General features: G+C 54.1%; 1 protein-coding gene and 1 long non-coding RNA gene across 3 annotated transcripts; one reads left to right on the forward strand and one right to left on the reverse strand.

Annotated features, from left to right (window-relative positions):
- Positions 1-224: 224 nt before the first annotated feature.
- LOC116558485 lies at positions 225-5,953 on the reverse strand. The gene is made up of 2 exons (XR_004272022.1): positions 5,914-5,953; positions 225-503 (listed from the first exon to the last, which is right to left on the reverse strand). It is a non-coding gene; the product is annotated as an uncharacterized LOC116558485 (long non-coding RNA).
- RHOBTB2 (Rho related BTB domain containing 2) lies at positions 1,555-25,240 on the forward strand. Of its 2 annotated transcripts, none has more exons than XM_032288525.1 (10): positions 1,555-1,689; positions 11,687-11,888; positions 12,554-12,657; positions 13,140-13,325; positions 13,917-14,935; positions 15,182-15,300; positions 17,695-17,845; positions 21,515-21,603; positions 22,424-22,529; positions 23,990-25,240. In XM_032288525.1, the coding sequence occupies exons 1-10, from the start codon at positions 1,634-1,636 to the stop codon at positions 24,205-24,207; spliced, it is 2,250 nt and encodes a 749-aa protein (XP_032144416.1). In that variant the 5' UTR covers positions 1,555-1,633; the 3' UTR covers positions 24,208-25,240. The 2 variants fall into 2 exon arrangements, with proteins under 2 accessions (XP_032144416.1, XP_032144417.1); XM_032288526.1 differs by lacking the exon at positions 1,555-1,689 and adding an exon at positions 7,111-7,395 and having other exon boundaries at positions 23,990-24,456.
- Positions 25,241-25,503: the final 263 nt, after the last annotated feature.

Here is a 25,503-nt window from a genome sequence, read left to right on the forward strand (position 1 = left end):
CTCTGTCAGCGGGGACTAGGCGTAGCCTGGCCAGATCGGACTGGAAGCAGATTCTTCAGGTCCTGCTTGGAGCACCTCTGGCGGGTGCATGTAGGATGAGAGGCTGGCCAGCCGGGAGGACTCCACTGTAAGATCTCCCTGTCCCGGCCTTCATTTTTCTGGGAGACCTACAGGGCACTAGAGCTAAGGTGGGCATGGGATTTCTTTCTTTCTTTTTTGAGGGGGAAATGGGTTCTTGCTCTGCTACCCAAGCTGCAGTGCAGTGGTACGAACATAGTGCACTGCAGCCTTGAACTCCTGGGCTCACGTGATCCTCCCGCCTCAGCCTCCAGAGTAGCTGAGACTACAGGCATGCACTACTGCCTCTGGTTCTACATGGGATTTTTTGACCTTGGGGGATTAGACTCTTGCCCTCCATGCTGTCTGTCCTCCACACAAGGCCGAGACGGCAGGGGCACAAATGCGAGGTGGCTCCCCCTTTACCCAGGGCATGGGGCTTAGGTCTGTGAGGGGGAGCAGGCAGAAGTGGAGAAGAAGTTAGAAGGGTCTCAGTGCTGGAAGGGACAGGAAGAAGGTCACGTAGCCATCCCTGTCTTCAGGTAAGAGACAATGTTATCTCCCCAATGGGAGACCAGAGAGATTAAGGTTCTTGCCCAAAGTCACACAGCCACTTCCAAGGCTGGCACCGAGTTCAGTGGCTGCTCCTATGCCTTGGTTTCCATTCCCTCCTGGAAGCTGCCTCTTTTTGTGGCTTCTCTGGCTTCCCAGTCCCCGAGGGGGTTGTCACAGAAGTGCCCCTCCATCTCCCTGAACCGCACAGGGCCAACAGCCTCCAGAGCTGCCTGCCTGGCCTTTCTCATCTCTTCCTTGATCACTCCCAATCTCTCCTGAAATTCTAGACTTTTCTTTGGCTAAACTGGTCCCAAGACTGTGACTGACCATTTAAAGAAACTGAAGGTGGGGACGATTGCAGAATTAGATTCTCTTTCTGTCTCTTACCATGTGTTTAAACCTTACTCTCTTTCCAAAAAATACCTCCCTCCTTCCATTCTCAGCCATGGTGGCCATCAGCTGATCTTTTTCTGAGTCCTAATTTGGGTCAGGAGATGTTTCAATGAAAAGAATGAGCAAGAAAATACAGACCTTCCATGCCAGGCACGCATAGAGGATGTCAGGGTCAGAATGAGTCTTGGAGGTCACCTAACCTGGCCCTTGTCCATGAGAAAGTGAGGCCCAGAGAGGGCAGGAAATGATCCGGTGTCATGCAGTTTCGTGCAGGCAGAACCCAGGCACTGACGCACGACTGACCGCTCCTTTCCAAATCGCCAGACCAGCTCAGAATACACAAACACCTGCGACACGTGATGCACCAGGACCCCCGTTTCAGCCTCTCATCTAGTCCCTTGACTCCCTGGGGTGGCCTCTGTCTTAGCCCCCCCGGCTGGGGTCTCACCCATGGCTGGGCCCAGAAAGCAGGGGCCACTCTCTTGTCTTGAGTAGAGCCCTCCATCAGAGTTGAATGACCTTGGAGTAATTTGCAATGTGCTCATTCCCTTTCTTCCCTCTGTCTTTCCTGCACCGCCCCATCCACTCCTGTCCCTCCCAACCAGAAGCCTGGAGCCAACACAGAGCAATGCAAGCCTGGAGGAAAGGGCAGGACAGCCCCCGGAACACCCCTTCGGAAAGCATGTGAGTAGCTACTGTGTGCCGTCCTCTCTCTTCCCATTCATTCACCCGTGAGCTTTTATTGAGCATCTCCCAAATGTCTGTGGAAGCACTAGACTGCAGGCACTAGACTGGCATAAAAAATACTCTTTTTGTTGTTGTTGAGACAGAGTCTCACTCTTCAGCCATTGCACTGGTGTGCAGTGGTGCAAACTCAGCTTATAACAACCTCCACCTCCCAGGTTCAAGCTAGTCTCCCGCTTCAGCCTCCAGAGTAACTGGGATTATAGGCACACGCCATCACGCTCAGCTAATTTTTGTATTTTTAGTAGAGAGGGGACTTCACTTTGCTGGCCAGGATGGTCATGAATTTCTGACCTCAAGTGATTCACCCGCCTTTGCCTCCCAAAGAGCTGGGATTACAGGTGTGAGTCACAGTGCCAAGTCAAAAATATCTTTTGAATAAGCATTATCTTTTTTAAAAAATTTAAAAAAAATTTTTTTTTAAATAGAGACAGGGTCTCATTACATTGCCCAGACTGGTCTCCAACTCCTGGGCTCAAACTATTCTCCCACCTCGGCCTCCCAAAGTGCTGGGATTACAGGCATGAGCCACCCACCTGGCCTAAACCAGCATCAGCATGCTGCTTCCTGGGCTGTGAGCAGGCGCCTTAACTGGGGAAAGGGACACCTCCATGCTGGCTCTTAGGAAAGCTCTCCCCTGCCAATCCCAGAGAATTCTCAGTATGGTCAAGGACAGAGAAAAACCCAACGATAGAGTGGTATGATTGGTATTATCAGGGGAGCACAATAGGAAACGTATACTTTGTGAGGCGTAAGAAAGTATTCATGGAAGGCTTCCTGGAGGAAGTGATATCTAGGCTGACACTTGAATGATGAGTATAAATTTATCTGGTGAAAGGAGTAGAAATAGAAAGAGTAGGCTGGTCCTGGTGGCTCATGCACTTTGAGAGGCCACAGCAGGCGGATCACCAGAGGTTAGGAGTTTGAGACCATCCTGGCCAATATGGTGAAACTATGTCTCTACTAAAAATATAAAAGTTAGCCAGGCATGGTGGCACACACTCGTAGTCTCAGCTATTTGGGAGGCTGAGGCAGAAGAATCACTTGAACCCAGGAGGCGGAGGTCACAGTGAGCTGATATTGTGCCACTGCACTTCAGCCTGGGCTACAGAGTGAGACTCCATTTCGAAAAAAAAAAAATGTTCAGGCTGAGGGAACGGCTTGTGCAAAGTCCCAGGAGCTTCCTGTCTCCTTGTGGGGACCCGGTGGTATCCCTTAAGCCCTGGACAGGGAGGCTGAGCGGCTCTAGGCTTTCCAGCTCCAGCTCCTTCACACTGCGGGGGCTCTGCGTCTTGAAATGCCTCTACTTTTGCTCAGGCTGGTTCTGAACTTTGCCCCAACTGCAGGGTAGGGACACCACGTGCCCCAGCCTGCACAAGGCTGGGGGTGGGAGGCGGGGCCATGTCACAAGGCCCACGGGGTGGGCTCTGCAGAGGCTCCAGCGTTCCAGGAGAGGGGTTCCATGAAAGTGCGGTCAGTAGCCTGCAAAGTGTTGAAGGGTAAAGCTGCCTGGGAAGCAAAGGGAAGGTTCAGGTTAGAGGGTTAGAGGAGGGGCCGAGTCGGGGGTCTGTGTAGGCTGGGCTGGCACTGGGGAGGGGCCTTCAGAGCCACGGAAAGAGCAACACTGGTGGGGCTGGCCGGGGAGCCTGCTGCATGTACGCTTTACTAAGAGTCGGGACGGAGGTTTCTCCTTCCCCAGATAAATCTCCCGTTCACAGACAGGCATCTGCCTGGCTTCAGGAAAGCAGCAGCTGCGTGACGGCCTGGAGGAAGGTGGTGTGGGGAGGAATGGAGGGGGTGCCTTTTGGGGACAGATTCCAGGGGTTTATGTCACTGTGCGGGGGGGTCACAAGAGGGCTTTGGTGAGGGAAGAGATGCTGGGGTTAGGCAGGGGCAGGATATTGTAGAATGGAACCTGCCTCCATGCTGCCAGGAAGCCCTCGGGCTGCAGCCACGTGGCTAGGCATGTGGCAGGACATTGCCAGGTCCAACAGTGAAAGCTGGCATGGAGGGTCCACAAGCCAGCGATGGGGGAAGTCAGCATTCAGGCTGAACTGCTCCTTGGAATCACACCAGTGTTTCCAAAGTGCAGCAAACGGGCAGAGAGGGCTGGGGTGGGGGGGGTGTCTGTGTCTTTATGTGTGTCTGTGTATATACCAGAATGGAGGAGGCAGAGAAAGAAAGAGGCCAGGAGCTTTTCTCTCCCCACCAGGCCTGCCTTGAGAAGTCACCCGAATCAAGGAAAATGGACTCCTCAGGACCTGGGGTAGGAGGGTGCAGTGAGGGGAATGGGTGGCTTCCTGTGCTTTGGGATGCTGCTGTCTGCCGGGTGCTCACAGCTGGGGACAGGGATGGGCAGGAGAGGACCCCAATAGCTCCTTGCTTGCTGGTGGGGAAGCCTGGCCTCAGGGAATGGCCCTGTTTTCTAGGATCTGGCATTAGAGGGCTGGGCAAAGATTTAGGTATGTGGCAGATCCTTGGCTGGGGTGCCAGGGGCTGGAGGCTGTCTTGAGTAGCAGGAGTGGAGGCCCCGGGGCAGTCCTGACCAGGGCTGGCTGGGAAGAAGGCCTGGTTTTAGCCACAACTAGGGCACAGACCAAGGACTGGAGCTTGCTGGTGGTCTGCTCCCTTGTACAGCGGGGGAAATGCTGCCATCTGAGCTGGGAATATCAAACCACTGGAGCTCCCTGCAGGCTGGCCTGATGGAGGGGTCTGCGGAAGTTCCCAGACAGCCTAGGTGGGACATGGATGGGGCGGCTCAACAGTGACAAGGGGCTGTAGAGTATGAGCTGAGGGGCACTGGATGGAGGAGGTGGGGACTTGGAGGAAATCCGATGATAAGAGAGGACTGAGGGGGCGTCAACCACGACAGCCTGAGAGACAAAATGATGGGGAAGGCCTTTGAAGAAAACCTGAAAGAGGGAATCGCGTACAAAAAGCAGGGCTGGGAATTGAGGCCACCTCCCCAGCAAAGCTCCTACCTCTGCCTGAAACAGTTCACTGAGTGTGAGCATGGCAGGGGCTGTGGGGGTGCAATTTCATTTGACACCCACATCTTTGTTCAAGATCTTCCCCTACCAATGAACCCTATACCTTGGAATTTGCACAGCCCAGCCTCGTTGAGGTTTCCAGGCTGAGCTAGCTTTGTCTCTAAAGGCAAAGAGGGCATTGGCTCCAGCTTACAGGCCACCGAGTAGCCACCCTCTCCTGCTTCATGACTTAGGGTGGAGGGGAGTTCTGTCTTCCTACTCCTTGCTGCACTGGGGCCATGCCTACTGCCAGGACAGGTGAAAGGTGATGAAACCAACATCTGGCACTCAGCCGGTCTCTAGAGGTGGGTGGAGTGAACAGGGTGTTCGTGGGAGAGACCCTGGCCTGCCGTGGGCACCATGCAGAGAGCTCTTATTACGTTTTTCTCTGGTGCAGAGGCTCTTTGGCACACAGAAGATGGGGTAAGGCTCTTCAATGCCAAACATGTGGGGAAGAACATATGCGAGCATGGTTTAGTTTCTCTCCTAAATATGTATTCCAATGAGTACTTTCTGGTTTATGGAGGGTGAATTCTAACCAGAAATGAGAAGTAGCACCGTCCGTCATTGTTAACCTCTTGGCTAGCTCTGGGTAGATTCAGAAAGAGGTAGGGGCCCATCCTCCACCAACCGAGCACTTCCTGTACATCCACCAGGTAGTAAGGTAGGTTGATCACAAACACCTTGACGGACAGCTTCCAAGTATAGCTTTCACAGATGAGAAGCATGCTTCAGACCATACAAAATTCCATTTTAACTCAGCTTTCTTTTGGCAGTAAATTTCTCTTCCTAATCATATTTTGCATAAACTAATATTAGAGTGGATTTGCATTTTTCAGAGCACAAGATGGAGGAGTGGTGGAGGCGGTTCAGGTGGGCGGCATGCCAGTCTGGGCTTTAAAAATTGTCCAGAGGTAACAAAGAGCTGAAACAAACCAGACTGGGCTGACTGCTGTAACACTAACACTCAAGATCATCCTAGCCAGGCACAGTGGCTGACACCTGTAACCCCAGTACTTTGAGAGGCCGAGGAGGATGGATCACCTGAGGTCAGGAGTTCGAGACCGGCCTGGCCAAGGTGGTTACCCTGTCTCTACTAAAAATACAAAAATTAGTCAGGCAAGGTGGCACGCACCTGTAGTCCCAGCTACTCAGGAGGCTGAGGCAGAATGGCTTGAACCCAGGAGGCAAAGGTTGTAGTGAGCTGAGATAGTGCCACTGCACACTCCGGCTTGGGCAACAGAGGGAGACTCCGTCTAAAAAAGAAAAAACAAATCATCCTGATAAAAGCAGCCTTGAATATGGGAAGTTTCGTCTAAGGACCACTCAGGTTATAGATGTTACACCTTAGAATCTCTCTATTTTTACAGAGGGGTAAATTGAGGCAGAGAACCCAAAGAAGACTTAGGGACGATTGTCAAGGCTACTGTCTCCATGGTGTTTCTTTCTGAGGTCAGAAGCTGTTACTGAACTCCAGGAGACAACAGGAGGGGGGTGGGATGGAGGTGGGGACCGGCTGAAGACCTCAGTGGGAGACAGGTAAGATGGTACAGGTACCCACCCACAATTCATTAAGGGCCATGGAGAGAGGAAGGCTCTCAAATGCCACGAAAATTTCCAAGGCAGCAGAAGGCTTGTATGGAACCGCCATTCTTCCTGCCCACCCACACCCCGTCTGCCCCTGCCGTCGCCTACCCGTGGACAAGTGGTGGGGGCCTGGGTTTACAACCACGCGTTCTCCTCCAACTCGCATCCCTTCCAGGGCGCACTAGGATGCCTCTCAGAGGTTCCTGCCCGCCTCCCGGAGGAAAGGGGAAAACTCCGTGGGCGTCCAGGGAGGCTTTGAGCCTCGCCAGGTGGAGGGACGGGAGCCACTGGACCCGCGAGCCGAGACCCTCCCCGCGGAGTCCCTGCGGGAGGGGCGGAAGAGCGCGGGCGGCGGGCCTGAGCGGCGGGGCGGGGTCTCCGGGGCGTCCAATCCCCTTCTTTCCCCGCCCAACCCACCCCCTCGCCTCCGGCCCCCCGAACGCTTTCCACCAACCGCGCGCGGCGGTGGGCGGGGCCCGTCACGGCCGTCCTCTCGGGTGCGATTTTTTTTTTCCTTCCCCTTTTTTTACCCTCCCGTTTTTTCTTTTTTTTTTTTCCTCTTTCCTTTTTTTGTGAATGAAAAAAGGAGGTCGCGAGCGGTCCCCGGGACTGCAGCGCCAGGCGTCTTCGCGGCAGCGCCTTCGCCGCGGGCCCGGGCGCGTAGCGGCGGCGGCCTCGCCCCTCTCCCGGCGCCCCTGCGCGCCGCCCGCAGCCTCCGCAGCTCGGCTCCGCGTGCCGCGGTGACATTGGGCGCCCGGGGCGTGGGGTGATGCTGATCCGGAAGGGGCAGCGGCTGCAGTGCAGCGCGTGCGGCGGCTCCCGGGCCCACGTCCGGCCTGGGCTGCTCTGCCGGAGTTTCTGAGCGGCCGCGAGCCGGCCCAGAGGCTGGAGCCCAGCAGCAGCGCGGCGGCGCCGGCGTCGCCCCAACTTGCAGGCGCGGAGGGACCCCTCACATTTCACTAAAATGAGCGTGCTCAGCAGGAAGAGATGTGTTCCTCACGCTAGAAGCCACCCCGTCACATGTAGTGGTGTAAGTAGATGGCCGCTTGCGGTTATGGCAGGGTGGCCAGCAACCCCGCAGACGCGCCGCGCCACCCTCCCGGCCCTGCTGCGCCTCTCGCGACGTCCCCTGGGCCCCGCTCCTCCCTGCGCTCTGGCTCCCGCTGCTGGGTTCAGAGGGTCTGGAGACTAACCCTTTCCGGGTGTTTCTAGGGAGCGGAAGATGATTTGATTGCCTCGGCGTGTCGTGCCCCTCCCCCTTCTCTGTGTTTAAATTTTTTTTTAAATTTTTCTTTTGTGTGTGTGTGCAGAACAGCGTGTCAGGAAAAAAAAAAAAAAAACGGTCCAGAGGGGTGGAAGTGATTCTGCTAAGAAAACAAAATCCAAACAACAGTGGAATTGGGGTGTGTGGCAGGCGGTTCTGGAGCTGGTTCTTTGAACTCAACTCCGTTGCAGTCTGTGAAACTGAGTTCAGTGAAACTACTGGGGAGATCCTTGGCGGTGTTTGGTGATGTGTCCGCATTTCAGGTTTGAGGGGGTTTATCCTGTGTTTAGGCTTGCATTCCTTTGTTAATATGACCATTCAGGGTCCCTTTGGGCCTTGCTTTCTGTTGGATCTGCGCGGGGCTCCTTGCAGTGCCAGCGACCCCCGTGGGAGGCTCCCGGAATTCGGAGTCCACTCTCTCTTTGTTCTTCTCCTTCCATTTCTCCCTTCCTATCCATCTCCCTTGATTTTTACCTTCATTTTCAGGATTTTCCTCCCTTTACCGTTTTGTAAAATGATGTGGGATATTGGTTGCTAGGAGACAAGCCAGGCTCCCAGGGAAATTCTTTCGTTTCCTTGACAACCAGACTAGGGCAGCCACAGATGAACAAGCCTCCTATCAGCTGTGGGAGGGAAAGGGGCCCTTTCTGAGCTCTGCAGAGTGTGTGTAGGGGTGTGGGGGTGGGAATGGGAGTGCACGAGGTTTGTAGCTAATTTCAGCACACCTTGGGTTTTGGCTTGTACCAAGTAAAAGAGCTGGGAGAGCAGTGGGCAGGAGGCTGTTTTTGGAGAGGGGCACAGGGATCATGGGACAGGGATGGAGGGAACACATACCAGTGACTGTGATTATCATGGGAGAGGAGTGAATTTGCGGTTGTGATGCCCAGGGCTGGGTGGTGAGTAGGTCATAGTTATGGAGGTTGATTGAGTGGGCATGAGGCAATTGTGAGGGAGTCCGGAGTCCGGAGTCATGGAAGGGGAGGGTACCAGAGGGAGAGGAGCAGTTGAGAAGCTCACCGAGTGGGCTGTATCACCATGTATCAGCAACGATACAACATCAGCAACATCCTGGGGCAAAAACTGTATTACTGTTGGCACGCTCTCTCCAGGACAGGCTCCTCACTTAGGACAGGCCTGATTAGACTAAGTTCTGCTGGCTGAATTGGGCCAGTCTGTATCTTAAAGAGAGATATAATTACACATATAGATATGCAATCTAGCATTATATAATACCACATTACATAAGAAGACAAATCAGCCCAGGCTCTCTTGGCACAAATTAACCAAGGTTTAGGAGACTGTCTGCCAGTGCTTTCACACCCATTTCCCAGAGGGGGAGACTGATGCCCACAAAAGTGAAGTGGCTTGCCCCTTCCTAGACAGGACAGTATAGTTTGCCAGTCAGGCGGTTGGGACAGGGTAGAAAGGGTGAGATGATACAAACAGAGAAGCACTGAAGAACAAGCCGGGGACGGCTGAGGGGGCTGGGGAGTGGATGGAAGGGGTCGCGAAGCTTGGGAGGCAACCCAGCAGGTCTGGTGTCTAAACTCACAGCACGGTGTTTGTCACGTTCCTACTTGTTGGTTGGCTGATCCCTGCTTAGCCCTAGAGGTGACACAGCACAAGGTGGGCACCAGTGTTTTCACCTCAAAGTAGCTGAACTTGGCCCAGCACTGCTCTGCCAGTGTCCTGGCATTATTCTCACTGTCAAGGTGCCCCTGGATTTGAGAACGGGCACCCCCTCCATTATGCCCCTCATTCCCCTTGCTTCTGTCTACGGGCCTATGTGCTGCTGGAACTGCAACTTGAGGAAGAAGTTCTTTTAGCGGTTGGGTGTTAATCTTTATCCTCCAGCTGCACATATTTTGTATTTGGGATTCTATCTGTTTTGGTATCCACTTGACAAAACAGAAACCACAGCCCAGATGCCACCTCCTGGCACTAGCACATCCCTCAGCTTGAGACCAGGAACTGTCAAAGTGGGGTTCTGGGTCTTCAGCTCAGGAGAGAGAACTGGGAGGAGGAAGCCTGTGGTTAGAATAACAGTTCTCTGGGCCAGGCGTGGTGGCTCACACCTGTAATCCCGGCACTTTGGGAGGCCAAGACGAGTGTATCATTTGAGGTCGGGAGTTCGAGAGCAGCCTGGCCAACATGGTGAAACCCCATCTCTACCAAAAATACAAAATTAGCCGGCATAGTGGCACACACCTGTAATCCCAGTTAGTTGGGAGGCTGAGGCAGGAGAATCACTTGAACCCGGGAGGTGGAGGCTTCACTGAGTCGAGATCGCACCACTGCACTCCAGCCTGGGCGACAAGAGCAAAACTCCACCTCAAAACAAAAACAAAAAATAGTTCTCTGCTGGAGGAGGGTGAGGAAAGGGAAGGGATGATGCAGTTGCCCTGGAGACCCCAAGGGCACTGCATGGAGACCTCTCGTTGAAGGATCCAGATCCTGTAACATTCCAAGAAGGAGCAGGAGGCTGTCTCATTGAGAAGTCCTTGCTGCACTTTTTGCTTAGTTTGCTGAGATGCATCCACTTGCGAGAATCGCAGTTGCTATCGTTACTTGGATATTTCGGTCTGCATCCCTGCATGATGGCATCCAGTTACAGCCCAGCAGGAGTGGAACCTGTCTGTTGCTGCTGGTGGCCTGGCTCTGGACTGGATGGCTTAGCAGCCAGGGTGCCTGGGCAGCCTCCAGGACTCAGAGCTCAGCCTTCCCTGGCCTAGGAGGGATGACTGTGGGCTGCTAAAGCCCCCCAGACGACTTTCATGCACACAGGGAATGTGAGTGGGACGGGCGGATGATGCTGGAGAAACCAAGCTTCCTAATAACACCGGGCCTGCCCCTGCTCCCTTAGCCCAGGAGGGTGGATGCTGAACCTAGGGCCTCCTGGCGACAGCTTTTTAAACACCAACATGACATTTGACTACAGAAGGGCCTTCTGTTTGTTTATTCAAGCCATCCCTCTCTGTGGGTGGACAAGCCACTTCCTCTCTGCTCAGCATTGAAGGCAACTGAGACAAGCATTTGCCCGGAAGTTCAGGCTCAAGTTTCTGATCCTTTGATTCCTGGCGACCCCATCACCCATGTAGCCAGCTCAGTGATCATCACCCAGGAGTGCCAGCTGCCTGAGATCTTCAGCCCAAGAATTGTCCTCCCCAGGAATGGGAAGGGCAGAAGAGGGTGGAGGTGGCTCTCACTCGCTCTGAGGCTGAGGACAGGGTGCTGGGAGGATAGCCCCATGTAGGGGAAGGAGAGGCCCACTGGCCACTGACTGTATCATCACAGGCCTGTGGTTCCCCTCACCCCCATCTCAAAGCTATACCCGTGGCTGAGCTTGATACACAGGCAACAGGACAGACCCAGGTAGAGGAGGGGAGGCCCCTGGGCTGGTCAGGTGTGTCCAGAAACGGCCCTATCTCTGGGCGGTTGGGAGGGAAAATTCTTGCATCTCTATAAAGGGAGCTGGGGTTGAAGGATGCACTTAGGCAGGCTAGGGCTTGGAAATACACCACCAGAGAGGGTGAGGGAAAGGGTGGAGGCCAGGAGAGCTGCTGCCCAGCTCTGACAAGCCCATTAAATTTTAAAGTGCCCTGCCCTCAGGCATGCTGTGAAAGGGTGGGGACCTGGCCACTCTGCTTCTCTTAGCTGTTTGTTGTTCCGCTGCCACTGCCCTGCCGGGAAAGGAGGAGGAGAGCAGATGATGAGCGAGCTGCCCTCTCTGGAGAGCAGAAGGGACGGGGCAGGGCCTGGGCGGGCTCCGCTGGGGATCTTGCGCAGGTCTCCTCCATCCAGACGCACAGCTGGAGGATGGAGGCAGCAGGAAGACAAGTGGCCCATCTGGTGGCACTGCTCCTCTCTGCCTGAATGGGCTTCTGGCCCTTTGGGTCCCCACGGAGCTCTTGCCCTGAACGTTGCCCATTCCTTCTTCCTTCTCTCAGCTGTGGGGCTTGCAGCGGGGGCAGCCTGGCTGAACGCTGCAGGTGCTGGCCCTGGCCCATGGCGAGCTGGCATGCCACGCCATCCTGACTGCCTCCTTCCTCTCCTTCAGGTCCCGTTTAATGGATTCTGACATGGATTATGAAAGGCCAAACGTAGAGACCATCAAGTGCGTTGTGGTGGGGGACAACGCCGTGGGCAAGACCAGGCTCATCTGTGCCCGCGCTTGCAATGCCACCCTCACCCAGTACCAGCTGCTGGCCACGCACGTGCCCACAGTGTGGGCCATCGACCAATATCGTGTGTGCCAGGAGGTAAGGCTGCAGGGCTGCCTGGCTGGGGGTCCCCTCCATGGGTCTGGACTTGGTGTCTCCAGAGCTCACAAGAGCCCTCTAGGGGTGGGATGGAGTGGGGTGAGGGCAGCTGAAGAGGAAGAAGCCCCTGGAGAGAGGTTTGAGCCAAGCCCACCCCAGGGATGCATCTCTGGCTGGTTGTGTTTTCAGGGACTGAGCTGGTGCCTGGGACCCCAGCCTTGTCTGGGGTAATGCACTGTATGTAATCACAGCCCTAAGTAATGGGGAACACTAAGGGGCTGGGGCCTGGGAGAGATACGAGATGAGAGGAGCAAAGAAGCCGGCAGCTGAGAGCAAAAGGCCAGAGGCTCACAAACATGCAGTTTGCAGGGAAAGCCGGGAACAAGGGTCAGCTCCCGAAGAGGCCCCTTCCACACCCATAGTAGTCCCTTAGGGTCTCTTCCACTCCTGATTGGCTTGGAGGCCACCCTTGTTATTGATTCTACAGAGATTTCCCATGGATGAAATTATTGTGCAAAGTGCACAGTGGGTGATGCTAGCCCTGTCCCTCCATCCCTGGTGCTGTCTGGGACCCCCAGGGGTCAGCTGGCGCCCATCCTGAGCTGACACACAGAGGGCCCCAAAACTGCTGTCTTCGAGTCCCACTCTTCCTCCCCTGTCCCCAGGTGCTGGAACGCTCCCGAGATGTGGTAGATGATGTCAGCGTCTCCCTGCGCCTCTGGGACACCTTTGGAGACCACCACAAAGACCGTCGCTTTGCTTATGGGAGGTAGGGAAGGCCTCTGGCTGCCTACAGAGAACCAACAGGGTGGGTTTTTCCTGCTTTTCCCAGGAACTGAGCACCTCTGAAATTTCAGCTGGGAGGAAGGAGTGGAGAAAACAGCTCTGGCAGAGCCTCCTTGGGCTGGGGCAGCCTGGGGCAGCAAAGGGAACCTGGGCCAGGAATCAGGAAGCCTGGATTGAGTTCCAGCTCTGTGCCTAGTAGCTCTGAGATGATGTTTCTCAACTGTGAAGTGGTAAAAACTGCCTTCCAACTCACAAGATTGCTGTGGGTCCAAAACAAGTCTTACGCTCTAAAATGCCACATAAATTGGAGGTAGTTATTTCACGTTTTGTGTAAGAACACGTGAGCAGATACCTAAGCCAGGGGTGGGACTCTACAGGCTGGGGTGGAGCTGACGTTCCTGGACCAGGTAAGCTACAGTTTGCTTCTCTGCCTGTCACCTTACTCTCCCCCCACCCCGCCCGCAGATCCGATGTGGTGGTTCTGTGCTTCTCCATTGCCAACCCCAATTCCCTCCACCATGTCAAGACCATGTGGTACCCAGAAATCAAGCACTTCTGCCCCCGAGCACCTGTCATCTTGGTGGGCTGCCAGTTGGACCTGCGCTACGCTGACCTGGAGGCTGTCAACAGGGCCAGGCGACCCTTGGCAAGGTAGGGGGTGCTGGTACCAAGGAGACAAACCAGGAGGGTGCCTCACCATGGCTCCCTGCTCAGCCATGGGGGAGTTTCACTGAGCCTCACATCTCTCCCTCCATTTGGAGCAAGCTTGCATCGGGAGTCAACAAGCACGCTCATTCATTCATTCATTCATTCATTTCGTATACCTGTTGCACACCTCTGGTGTGGGCAGTGCTATATAAAGAACCATGAGGAAAGACAGAGAGGAAGAGGTGATATTTGCATGAAAAAGTCTTATAATTTTGCTGGGAGATAAAGTAACTATGTGAGCATGTTAAATACCCATAGGAAGCATTGCCTGCTAATTGCCAAAGAGGCAGCGCTGTCACAGCTTTGCACTGGAGAGCTCACTGGGGCCCGGCATAGTTAGGGAAAGCTTCCTGGAAGAAGAAGGGTTTGGGTGGACTTTGAAGGAGCTTGATGGGATTTGGCCAGACAGAGCAGGGCAGGAGTGGGTGGGGACCGGCAGCCAGATCCTGAGTGGGGTCCCTCCAGCCTGCAGAAGAACAGGCGGCCTCCCTCCACCCCCAACGCCAGCTTGGTTTCCCTTCCTGAACCTACCAGGCCCATCAAGCCCAATGAAATCCTGCCCCCAGAGAAGGGTCGGGAGGTGGCCAAGGAGCTGGGCATCCCATACTACGAGACCAGCGTGGTGGCCCAGTTCGGCATCAAGGACGTCTTTGACAACGCCATCCGAGCTGCCCTCATCTCCCGCCGCCACCTGCAATTCTGGAAGTCCCACCTCCGTAATGTGCAGCGGCCTCTGCTGCAGGCACCCTTCCTGCCCCCCAAGCCGCCGCCCCCCATCATCGTGGTGCCCGACCCACCCTCCAGCAGCGAGGAGTGCCCCGCCCACCTCCTGGAGGACCCGCTCTGCGCGGACGTCATCCTGGTGCTGCAGGAGCGGGTGCGCATCTTTGCCCACAAGATCTACCTCTCCACCTCTTCCTCCAAGTTCTATGACCTGTTCCTCATGGACCTGAGTGAGGGGGAGCTGGGGGGCCCCTCGGGGCCAGGGGGTGCCCACCCAGATGACCACCAGGGCCACCCTGATCAACACCACCACCACCACCACCATCACCACGGGCGAGACTTTCTGCTCCGGGCAGCCAGCTTTGACGTGTGTGAAAGTGTGGACGAGGCCGGGGGCTCCGGTCCCGCCGGCCTCCGTGCCTCCACCAGCGACGGGATCTTACGGGGCAACGGGACAGGGTACCTGCCGGGCAGGGGTCGTGTGCTCTCTTCCTGGAGCCGAGCTTTTGTGAGCATCCAGGAAGAGATGGCAGAAGATCCTCTTACCTACAAATCCCGGCTGATGGTGGTGGTGAAGATGGACAACTCCATCCAGCCGGGGCCCTTCCGGGCCGTCCTCAAGTACCTGTACACGGGGGAGCTGGACGAGAACGAGCGTGACCTCATGCATATCGCCCACATCGCCGAGCTGCTCGAGGTCTTTGATCTGCGCATGATGGTGGCCAATATTCTCAACAATGAGGCCTTCATGAACCAGGAGATCACCAAGGCCTTCCATGTCCGCCGGACCAACCGGGTTAAGGAGTGCTTGGCAAAAGGCACCTTCTCAGGTATGGAACGTGCTTGGAAGGCAAGGGGGTTCTGCGTTGGTCCCATTAGTATTGCCTGTCGGTCTCAGCTCCTGGTATCCTGGAGCTGCGGCTGCCGTGCTTTCAAAGCCTGGTCTTCCCCGGCTGGGAGCGGGGTTGTTCTGTGTCCCGAATCTTCTGGGTTCAGGAGAAGACTCCATGGCTCCCCTGGGGGCTCATTATCCCACCTTCTTTCACCGGCCCTCCTGTGATGCTTCTTCTGGACAGATGTGACCTTCATCCTGGATGATGGCACCATCAGTGCCCACAAGCCCCTACTGATTTCCAGCTGTGACTGGATGGCTGCCATGTTTGGGGGGCCATTTGTGGAGAGCTCCACCCGGGAGGTAAGGCTGAGGACACAAAGAGGGGGAGGAAGGAGTGAAACACTGGTACTGTTTACATCTGAGGCACTGCCATTCAGGGTGCTTTCTGTATCGTTGACTGTGTGCTAACCACAGGGTGAGGGGCCGACAGGTTTATGAGGTGGTTCCTGGAGCTAAGGATGACACGGTGCACCAGGAGAGGGAATTACACTAACACCTCAACCAGCTAGTTGAGAAAGCACTTTTGGTATATTATCTCCTTGAATTCACATGCGACTTACATGTGCGCCACTCCTACTGTACACCTAGGAAATTGCAGGAGGCCCTGAGAAGTTAAGTAGCTTGTGTGAAGTTGGAAGTAGAGTTAGGACTTGAACTCGGGACTCCCATTCCTTGGCTCTTTACATTGTACCTTATGGCCTCCCTGACACACCTGAAACCACTAGAAAAACTCAGCGTGTCCCAGGCTGAATCCAGCACTGTTTTAAAAGGTAGGTTTCATGATTATTGAGATGAGGGGAGGCCACCAGATCTGGAGATGGCTGTCATTAAGACAGCTTGTTACGCACAGATCCCAAGAAGACGGGCATGCCACACCACCATGGCTGGGGGCCACCAGGGAAGCTCTGGGGTCAGTTAGGAGGCAGAGGGTTTCCCCGGGAGAATGGGCCAGGCAGGTTGAGCAGTTTAGGACTGGCTGGTTTGAATACATTTAGCAGGCTCTGGGGCCTGGGGCTATTGCTATTGTCTGTCTCCTGGCTCTAGGGGATTAGGGCAGGGGAGGTAGTGGGCTTCGGGTTCTGGATTGGTTGGTTTGCTTATGAAAGGCACATTGGTAGGCAAGTCCTTCACTATCTCTAGGACCTGGGCAGCCCTGGGGGAGCCCTATAGGGCCAGCAAGCTTTAGTTGTCAAAGCCTCAAAATAAAGAGACTAGGCCTGGGCAGTGCTCACACCTGTAATCCCAACACTTTGAGGGGCGGAGGTGGGAGGGCTCCTTCAGTAGGAATTTGAGACCTGCCTGGAAACATGGACCCTGTCTCTATGGAAAAAAAAGGAAGGAAGGAAGGAGGGAGGGAGGGAGAGAGGGAGGGAGAAAGGAAGGAGGGAATACTTCATAGAGTCGCCTGCCCCTCTAATCAGTGCCCCTCCGGCTCTCACGGTACCACCACTTTCTCAGGCACCTAGACTGGAAACATGGGGATAGAAGGATCCCCTCAGTGTGTCCTTAGATATATTCTCCTGGGTTTGTTCTCTTTTCCATTCCAAGCAGAGTAGCCCGGGCGGTAGCCCTTGGTGTACTCTGAGTTCCTGGACCTCAGCTGTCCATCCTGAGTGTACTGGAACCTTGTAGTTAGGGAGGTTCTGCTTCGCACAGGCACGTGGAGTTCTGAACATCCACAGTTTTTCCTGCTATTCCTTAACTGCTTCTGAGTTCAGGGACTGGGTCTTTTTCCTTCTACCAAATACCCCCTCAGCGCCAGTCTCTTAGGAAGTGCTCACCAAATGCCTGAATGAAAAACAGAACCCAGAACGAGGCTGCATGGCATCCCGTGATGTGGAATGTGCATTTTCTAAGATTTCTGGGAAGGAAGTACTTAAGGAAGACTAAGTGGAAGCACTGGGAATGGGAGTCGGTCTCTGGAGTAGGAGTAGGATTTGGATACACAAAATGTGAGACTAGGAGCTCTCACCAGCCCCAGGGGCCTGCCAGTCCCGGGCACTTCTCGGTAATGTAGACGCCAGCTTTTAAGGCTCTAGCCAATTCCCAGCACAGCCTGGAGAGCCTTGCACCTGATGAGAAAGCAGTTTCTTGCAGCACTGCTCTCAAGAGATCCCGGAGGCCTGAAGCAGCTGCTCTGAGCAGACAGAAAGAAGTCAGCTGCTGTGGGCCCTTCTTATTCTGTATCTCGTTTCTGCTTGCTACAGGGAAGGGAGGGGCTGAGGTGTAGGTTGAGGTGACCAGAAGGCCTTCTTCAAGCATCCCGCAAGCCAGAGTGGCTTCCAAAGCATGCCAGTGAGTATCCAGGTCCCTTTGGAAGAGTTTAGAAGCTGGATGCCATGGCTTGTGCCTATAGTCCTGGCTACAGAGGAGGCTGAGGCAGGAGGAATGCTTGAGACCAGGAGTTCAAGACCAGCCTGGATGGCATAACGAGACTCCATTTCTAAAAATAAACACAGAAATGACAGTAGAGTCCTGTTCTCTGGTGCTGTCAGCGAACTGGGGCTCGGCACAGGTTGTCGCTCTAGGGGCCAGGTGTTGGGGGTCTTCTCAGCGATACACACGCAGCACAGGGAAGGCTTCCCGTCTCGGGGAGCCCCGGCATGCAGCCCAGAGCTCTTCAGTTTCTCAGGGCTGATTTCCTCTCCTGCTAAGCAGGACCTCATTGCTGTGATGTCACTCCTTCCCACCCAGGTGGTGTTTCCCTACACAAGCAAGAGCTGCATGCGGGCCGTGCTGGAATACCTCTACACGGGCATGTTCACGTCCAGCCCTGACCTGGACGACATGAAGCTCATCATCCTAGCCAACCGCCTCTGCCTGCCACACCTGGTTGCTCTCACAGGTAACTAAGCGGAGCGCTTGGGGACCTCCCTGGAGGGGAGGTCAGGGAAACCCCAAGGGGCGATGTTATGTTCTCCTCTCACCTCTCTCCTCCTGGGGGACTAGCTCATGTCCAAGGGACTAAGCTTACATCAAATGGAATCTGTTGACAGGCACAGAGTTCTGGATGAGGAGACAGAGTGAAGAACGGTGTGTACAGGGGATGCTTGATGGGGTCACCTGAGGGGCTCTCTCCAAAGGCGATTTCAGCCCAACAAAATGGAACATGAGGTTGGGCTCAGTGGCTCACACCTGTAAGCCCAGCACTTTGGGAGGCCGAGGTGGGCAGATCACTTGAAGCCAGGAGTTCAAGACCAGCCTAGCCAACATGGTGAAACCCCGTCTCTCCTAAAAATACAAAAATTAGCCATGTTTGGTGGCAGGCACCTGTAATCCCAGCTACTCGGGAGGCTGAGGCAGGAGACTTGCTTGAAACCTGGAGGCAGAGGTTGCAGTGAGCTGAGTTTGCACCACTGCACTCCAGCCTGGGGGACAGAGCAAAACTGCATCTCAAAACAAACAAACAAAAATGGAACATGATCTTGCTTTATGTTCTTAGCTTGGCTTCACTTGGACAAGCTTAAGCAGTCAAAAAAGAACACAATTCCTACATTTTTACCCTGTGGTTCTCCTTTTGTTCATTTTTCTTCTTCTACTTCTTTTGCCTTTTTTCTTCTTTCCCTACCCTTGACATCACCTTCTCTTCCTCCTTCCAGAAACAGCACACAAACATCCCTGCCACTCCTTAGTCTTTGAACAGATTGCGTGAGCCAGAGCTCAGCTTTTTGCATGGACCAATCCCAGGGGCTCTCTGAGGTGGTGCAAGAACTGAGGTGTGGGGGAGAGCCAGTGGCAGGCAGTCTGGGTCCAAAGGCCCAGGGGAGAGAAGTGGTGTCCGCGGGGTGAAGGAAGCCTGGGGCCGGAGACCTGGACCCAGGCAGGCAGCCAGCTCTTGTTTCAGCTAGTGGTGGTGACATGGGTACCAGTGGTCATACTGATGCCGAGGTTAATATTCTTGCATAGGTCGGGGGGCAGAGAGCAGATCCTCACATACTGAGTTGAGGTTCAGGGAAGGGCCCAGTGTCACAGCTGCTGGGGTCTATCTAGGCAGATGATGAAGATTGGGGCTCAGGTATGAGAGAAAACAGCAATCCTAAGGTGAAAAATGAATAAGGTGGGGCTGGGTTATGGAAAGAAGGCAGAAATCATTGATCAGAACCAGAAGATTAAGAGCTGAGGCCGCAGAGGGAGTCCAGGGTCCCCAAAAAGGGGTAAAGGGGACTTTGGGGCAGGTAGCAAGAGAGGCTTCGAAAGATCCCAGCTACAACAGTGTATCTTTTCTTGCTGTCCATGAAAAAATGGTGTGGTCTTCCCAGAGCACATAAAGCTTCAAATTCTTAGATGGAATAATTCCACTTTTAAAAGACCACCTCCAGAAAAATGACCCAAAGGGGAAAAATTGGCAATTAGAAGCAAGTCACAGCCAAACCCTTGGTTAAGCACACACGGGCAGTTACATGGTAGTCATTAAAAATGTCAAACTGGACCGCTGCATGGAAAGGCTTATTGAAATCATGTTAAGAAACTTTTCATGAAATTGTCGATACACTCTAGGAAACATATACAAAAGTGTATATATCTGCCTTGCTAAGGATCAGTGGAAGATGCCAAGTTTTGTATAATTGGTGATATGCTTCCTGGCCAGGCGTGGTGGCGCACGCCTGTAATCCTAGCACTTTGGGAGGCTGACGTGGGTGGATCACCTGAGGTCAGGAGGTCAAGACCTGGCCATCATGGTGAAATCCCATCTTTAAAAAAAGAAAAAAAAATTATTAAAAAAAAAATATGCTTCCTGTGAAGCCATTAATTCAAGTGGAAAACGTGTTATTGTTCAGTAGAATGCAAATACATAAAAGCACATGAAACATATGTTCAGCTTACTGAATTATTACTGTGATTATATTTTTTTAGAGACAGGATCTTGCTCTGTTGCCCAGACTGGAATACAGTGGTCTGATCATAGTTCACTGCAGCCTCGAATTCCTAGGTTCAAGTGATCTTCCCGACTCAGCTTCCCAAGTAGCTTGGACTATGGGCATGCCTCACCACACTCAGCTAATTTTTATTTATTTATTTATTTTGACACAGAGTCTTACTTTGTTGCTCAGGCTGGAGTTTAGTGGCACGATACTGGCTCACTCCCGGGTTCAAGCAATTCTCTTGCCTTAGCCTCCTGGGTGGCTGGGACTACAGGCGCATGCCATCACACCCAGCTAATTTTTGTAGTTTTAGGTGAGGTGGGGTTTCACCATGTTGGCCAGGCTGTTCTCGAACTCCTGACCTCAAATGATCTGCCCACCTTGGCCTCCCAAAGTGCTGGGAGTATAGGCATGAGCCACCATGCCCAGCCAGTTGTTTGTTTTCTAAGTATTATTTTGATCTCTCTTAGATTTGAACATACTTGATTGGTTTCAATTAATTGCAGTTATCCTCATTGAAGCTCAAATCCTACATACACTCTTTGTCTTGGCTCCAGAGTCTCTGGACTTCCTCTCTATTTGGAATGATGGGATGTTCTGGGTTCCTCTTGAACATTCTATGCCCCAGACCTGGAATCAGCCATTTCTTCAGGAAGTCCTGGTTTCTTATGTTGGAAGTGGAACTGGGATTTGTATGCATTAGGAATGCTTATTGTGCTGGGATGGTTGTTGTTTCTAAGTCTTTTCTGTGGACACAGCTGGGAAATACATTGATCTTGATTTTTTTTTTTTTTTTTTTTTTAAAAGAAGGAGTCTTGCACTGTTGCCCAGGCTGGAGTGCAATGGCACGATCTTGGCTCACTGCAACTTTCGCTCCCCCAGGTTCATGCGATTCTCCTGCTTCAGCCTCCCAAGTAGCTGGGATTACAGACATACACCACAATACCCGGCTAATTTTTTTGTATTTTTAGTAGAGACGGGGTTTCACTATATTGGCCAGACTGGTCTCAAACTCCTGACCTTGTGATTTGCCCTCCTCAGCCTCCCCAAGTGCTGGGATTATAGGCATGAGCCACTGCACCTGGCCTGATCTTTTTAAGGATAAGATAACTCATGAGTTTATACTGATACTTCTAAATAAAATTCATAACCAAGGGTGTTTATTTCTTCAATATAAATATTTTAACTTAAATGCAAGCTTAGTACACAACTTGTTACAAAATTTAAATTAAAACAAACAACTAGAGGTAACTTCTAGTTCTAACAGTTCTCAGCCTTTTTCTTTGATCACCAGGCACGAGGTTTCCCACGCTCGCCTTTGTATATCAGTGGCTGGTTCTATTGGGAACTTTGACCCTATCTCTATCAGATTATGTCGTCAGACATTCGTAGTTTGAAAGATCCTCTTGGATGATCCTAATGTCCCACTTACTCTTCCTAACCCAGCCTGTCGAGAAGGTCTTGCTCTCATCCCTGGCATTCCCAGTGGCAGCAGACTTCATAGCCTGGGGCCTTTCCTGCCCTATTGGGACTTGCTGGGGTCCTGGTTTTCCTTGCCCTGCAGTGAGCTGGGAGGGAGAGGAACAGGGGGAGGGTGAACGCAGGTCCTGTCATGTGCTTCTTCAGCTGATTGGTGGCCATGTGTGTCACAGAGCAGTACACAGTGACCGGGCTGATGGAAGCAACCCAGATGATGGTGGACATCGATGGGGACGTCCTTGTGTTCCTGGAGCTGGCTCAGGTATCACGGCAGGGAAGGGAATCTACGGCAGCCTCAGTACCACACTCTGCCTCCCATTGGCTGTGAGTGGGAAGGCTGGAAGGCGGTCGATGTGGGGAACCTGTCATTGGACTGGACTCCTTAACTGTGCGGAGCCCATGTCCCCTCCGTGCCAGGAAGCAGCTGGGGAACCTTGATGTACCCGGAGGGGAGCTGGCCAAGCAGGGAAGGGATGAGGCTTTAGGCAGCAGTAGAGCCGGGGAGGGAACCCCAGGCTCAGGCTTACATATGGTTGCTGCCTGCCTGAGGTCATTTAAGGGGGACTGAGGACTCTCCATCTGAAATTAACTGCCCACTCCCTTAACACCAAACAGACAAGCAAAATCTCCCACACTGGCCCTCACCGTGCCAGAAATTCAGCCACCAAAGATTAGTGTGTGGGGTGATAGCCCGGCTCACACAGGGCTTGCAGACACCCCTGGGAAAGTAGCTCCCTCTGCTCACTGTCAGCGCCTCGGTGCAGGCTGCCTTGGTCCCTGTTGGGGAGGAGAGGGAAGTCACGTGGCATAAGATCTGAGGAGGGCACAGTATGAAGCCACCACATGGGGCTCTGGGTGTCTGCAGCGAGGATGCTGGGAGCGGGCAGAACAGAGGCGAGGGATGGCTGTGCTGGCAGTCGTGCCAAGGAGCCTGAGGCAGCAGCATCCTCGGTTTTGTGTGGCCTTGCCTCTGGCGTGGGCACTCTAAGACCGCAGGCTTTAGCGCTAAAGGCAGCTGGAGGTGTCTGCAGACCCTCTCCCCTGGAGATTTCAGTGCAGATACCCTTCCCTCCTGTCCCCAGTTCCACTGTGCGTACCAGCTGGCTGACTGGTGTCTCCACCACATCTGCACCAACTACAACAACGTGTGCCGCAAGTTCCCCCGAGACATGAAGGCCATGTCCCCAGGTGAGCATCCGGGGCCAGGCCTGGCAGCGCCTGCTGCTCTCCCCTTGGGGTTCCACAGCTCCCACATAACTCAGGGACTGGGAGGCTGCGGTGATGACCCTTGACCTTGGGGCCGGGAGTAGCCTGCGAAGGAGCCTCCAGCCAAGCCGAAGGGCCCCAGGAAAAGCACTGGCCTGGAGGGCACTCACCCTGCCTCTCTGGGCTTCTCATTCTCAGAGGAATGAAGAGGACACTGGACTAGAGCTGGCAGATTTCAGACTTTTCTGGACAGAACACCATAATAAGAAATACATTTCCTCTTGTGACCCAGGACACATATAGGAAAATATATATGTTTTTTTCATGGCCCACTAAATTGATTGTACAACCCAGGAATGGGCACAGGCCACAGCTTGGACCACCCAGGTCTGGACATCCTCTGAGGCCTCCTGTCTCTTCCTGATTAATTTCTCAGGCCCTAGAGCTCAACAGGAACTGCACAGGCTCCAGGAAGGTGTCCCTGGCCTCCCTGAGGGGTCTGCCACTCCATGGGGTCCTCTTCGGGCTTCCTCCACTCTGCCGTGACCCTCCACCCTGCTGCCACGTTTTTGCTCCATGCTGCCAAGTCTTCCACCTCTGATATCTCCACCTTTTCACTATTAAAACACTTTTTTTTTTTATTTTCTGAGACAGCATTGCTCTGTTGCCTAGGCTGGAGTGCAGTGGTGCAGTCTTGGCTCACTGCAACCTCCACTTCCTGGGTTCAAGCACTTCTTGTGCTTCAGCCTCCAAAGTACCTGGGATTACAGGGGTGCAGCACCACGCCTGGCTAATTTTTTTTGTATTTTACTAGAGACGGGGTTTCACCTTGTTGCCCAGGCTGGTCTCAAACTCCTGCCCTCAGGCAATCCGCCCCCCTTGGCCTCCCAAAGTGTTGGGATTACAGGCGTGAGCCACCGCACCCAGCCTAGCATTTTCTTTCTAAGGCACAGGTCCAATAGCATCACTCTCTGGTTCCAAACCTTCTGCGGCTCCCCACACCCTGCAGAATAAGGCCAGCGTTCCTCTGCTCTGATCCTGTGTCCTGCTGTGGCCTGACTCCATCTCCCCTTGGGAACCTCAGCTCTGGCCAGAAACTCCCACTCTCATCCCCTAACCACGACGAGTGTCTCCTCCGACATTTGTTGACCCCTTCTCCTTTACCCTTCATCTCAGTCGTTTTACCCACAACGCTCAGGAAGCCCCGGTTTAGATCGCCCTGCTGTCTTAGGGAAGAAACATAGCCAGAAGGGCTTCCCAGTGCTGACTTTCAGCCCCGCTCTTTGAGCATTTAGCTTGTCTCGGGGGCTCACGTGTTGGGGATGTGTTGGGGGCTGGGCTGGGGCCTGCTGCAGGCCTCGTGGCGGGGTGGGGCTGGTGTCCCACAGTCCTCTTGTCCCTGTGCCTCCTTTCTAACTAAGCCACGCTGTTCTCTGCTCCAGAAAACCAGGAGTATTTCGAGAAGCACCGGTGGCCGCCCGTGTGGTACCTGAAGGAGGAAGATCACTACCAGCGGGCACGGAAGGAGCGCGAGAAGGAGGACTACCTCCACCTCAAGCGGCAGCCTAAGCGGCGGTGGCTGTTCTGGAACAGTCCGTCCTCCCCGTCCTCCTCGGCAGCCTCCTCTTCATCCCCGTCTTCCTCCTCAGCTGTGGTCTGAGACGCCGCCACCCTCTTCTAACCCTGCTGCTGTTGTCCCCATCCGCCCTCGCCCCTCTGCTCTTCTGCATCACCCCATCCACCTTACAGGGACCAGGGGCCCCTGTAACCAGGACCCAGAGGGTGGAGCTGTCCTCACCAGCCACTGTGGCTCAGCCAGAGGGGAGCAGAGCCCTGTGGAGCAGAACGGGAACCACCTGCAGAGGTCCCCAGACTCAAAGCAGGACGGGAGTCAACTGCTGGGAGGAGCAAGCGCTCTGGCATTTTATCTCTGAGTTCGAGAGACCTTGAGTCAAAGGGGAAGCTTCCCAGCCTCGACAGCTTCCCCGTGTGTCTTGGCCACTGCTCTGGCCAGAGAGGCAGCCCCCTCCCAGCAAGCAGAAGTGATCCTGCCCCTGCTGGCCATGTTTTTCCACTGATGGACTTGAGTGTTACAATTGTTTTGTGGGCATTTCCACACGGAGCCTACTCAAATCCCCACTGGAGAAGTCAGGGTAGAAATGGAGCCTTCAGAGCCCAACTCAAGGCTTCTACATCCTGGGGTGCAGCTGCCAAAGGCCAGGAGTGGAAAGGCCTGCATCCCGCCAGCGTCCCTCCCTCCCAGGGGGCTGTGGTAGCGCAGGCCTGATCAGGGGGACAGAGGTCGTTCGGAGCTCCAGGCCTGGAAGCAGCACCTCTTGGTGCAACAAGAAACTTCTCCCTCACCCCTCCTTTACCCTCAGATTCAGAGATGGGAACCAAAGGAAGCAGTTGGGACAGGTGGAGAAGGAAGAGGGAACCAGTGCACAGCGACCCGAGCTCCTCAGGGCCCTCCCCGGCCTCTGGGGGCCACTGCTTTTTATAGGGTGGGGCAGAATTAGCAAAAAACAAAAGCAAACAAGAACCAGACCGAAACCGAAACAAAAAATCACCAACAAACACTCTGTCCTCTATGCACCCCAAAGAATGAAAATCAGAAAAAGCCCCTGCCTAGCTCACATTTCTCTAAACAGAGGCCCCCATGATGAGGAGGTGAAGATAGAGGTTGCAGAATCGACGCCAATGCCTTTCAGTAAGGGACTCGGCACTTCTCTGACGGCGGAGGCCCTGACCCTGCCAGCTGGCTCCCAGCGCAGCACAGGGGCCTGGCCTCCAGCCGGCTGGTGATGGAGGGGCCGAGGCTGGCGGCAAGGAGGGGTTTGGTTTCAGGACTCAGATGGCACCGGACGTTTGCTTTTGCCTGTCTGGAGACTGCAGGCTCCCCTCCTTGCCCTCAAAGGACCACCCCACAGGATGCTTCTGGTGGGTGTTTTCGGGG

The sequence above is a fragment of the Sapajus apella genome, unplaced genomic scaffold (assembly GCF_009761245.1).
Source record: "Sapajus apella isolate SASKATOON/1434 unplaced genomic scaffold, GSC_monkey_1.0 scaffold21, whole genome shotgun sequence".
NCBI classification, from domain to species: Eukaryota; Metazoa; Chordata; class Mammalia; order Primates; family Cebidae; genus Sapajus; species Sapajus apella.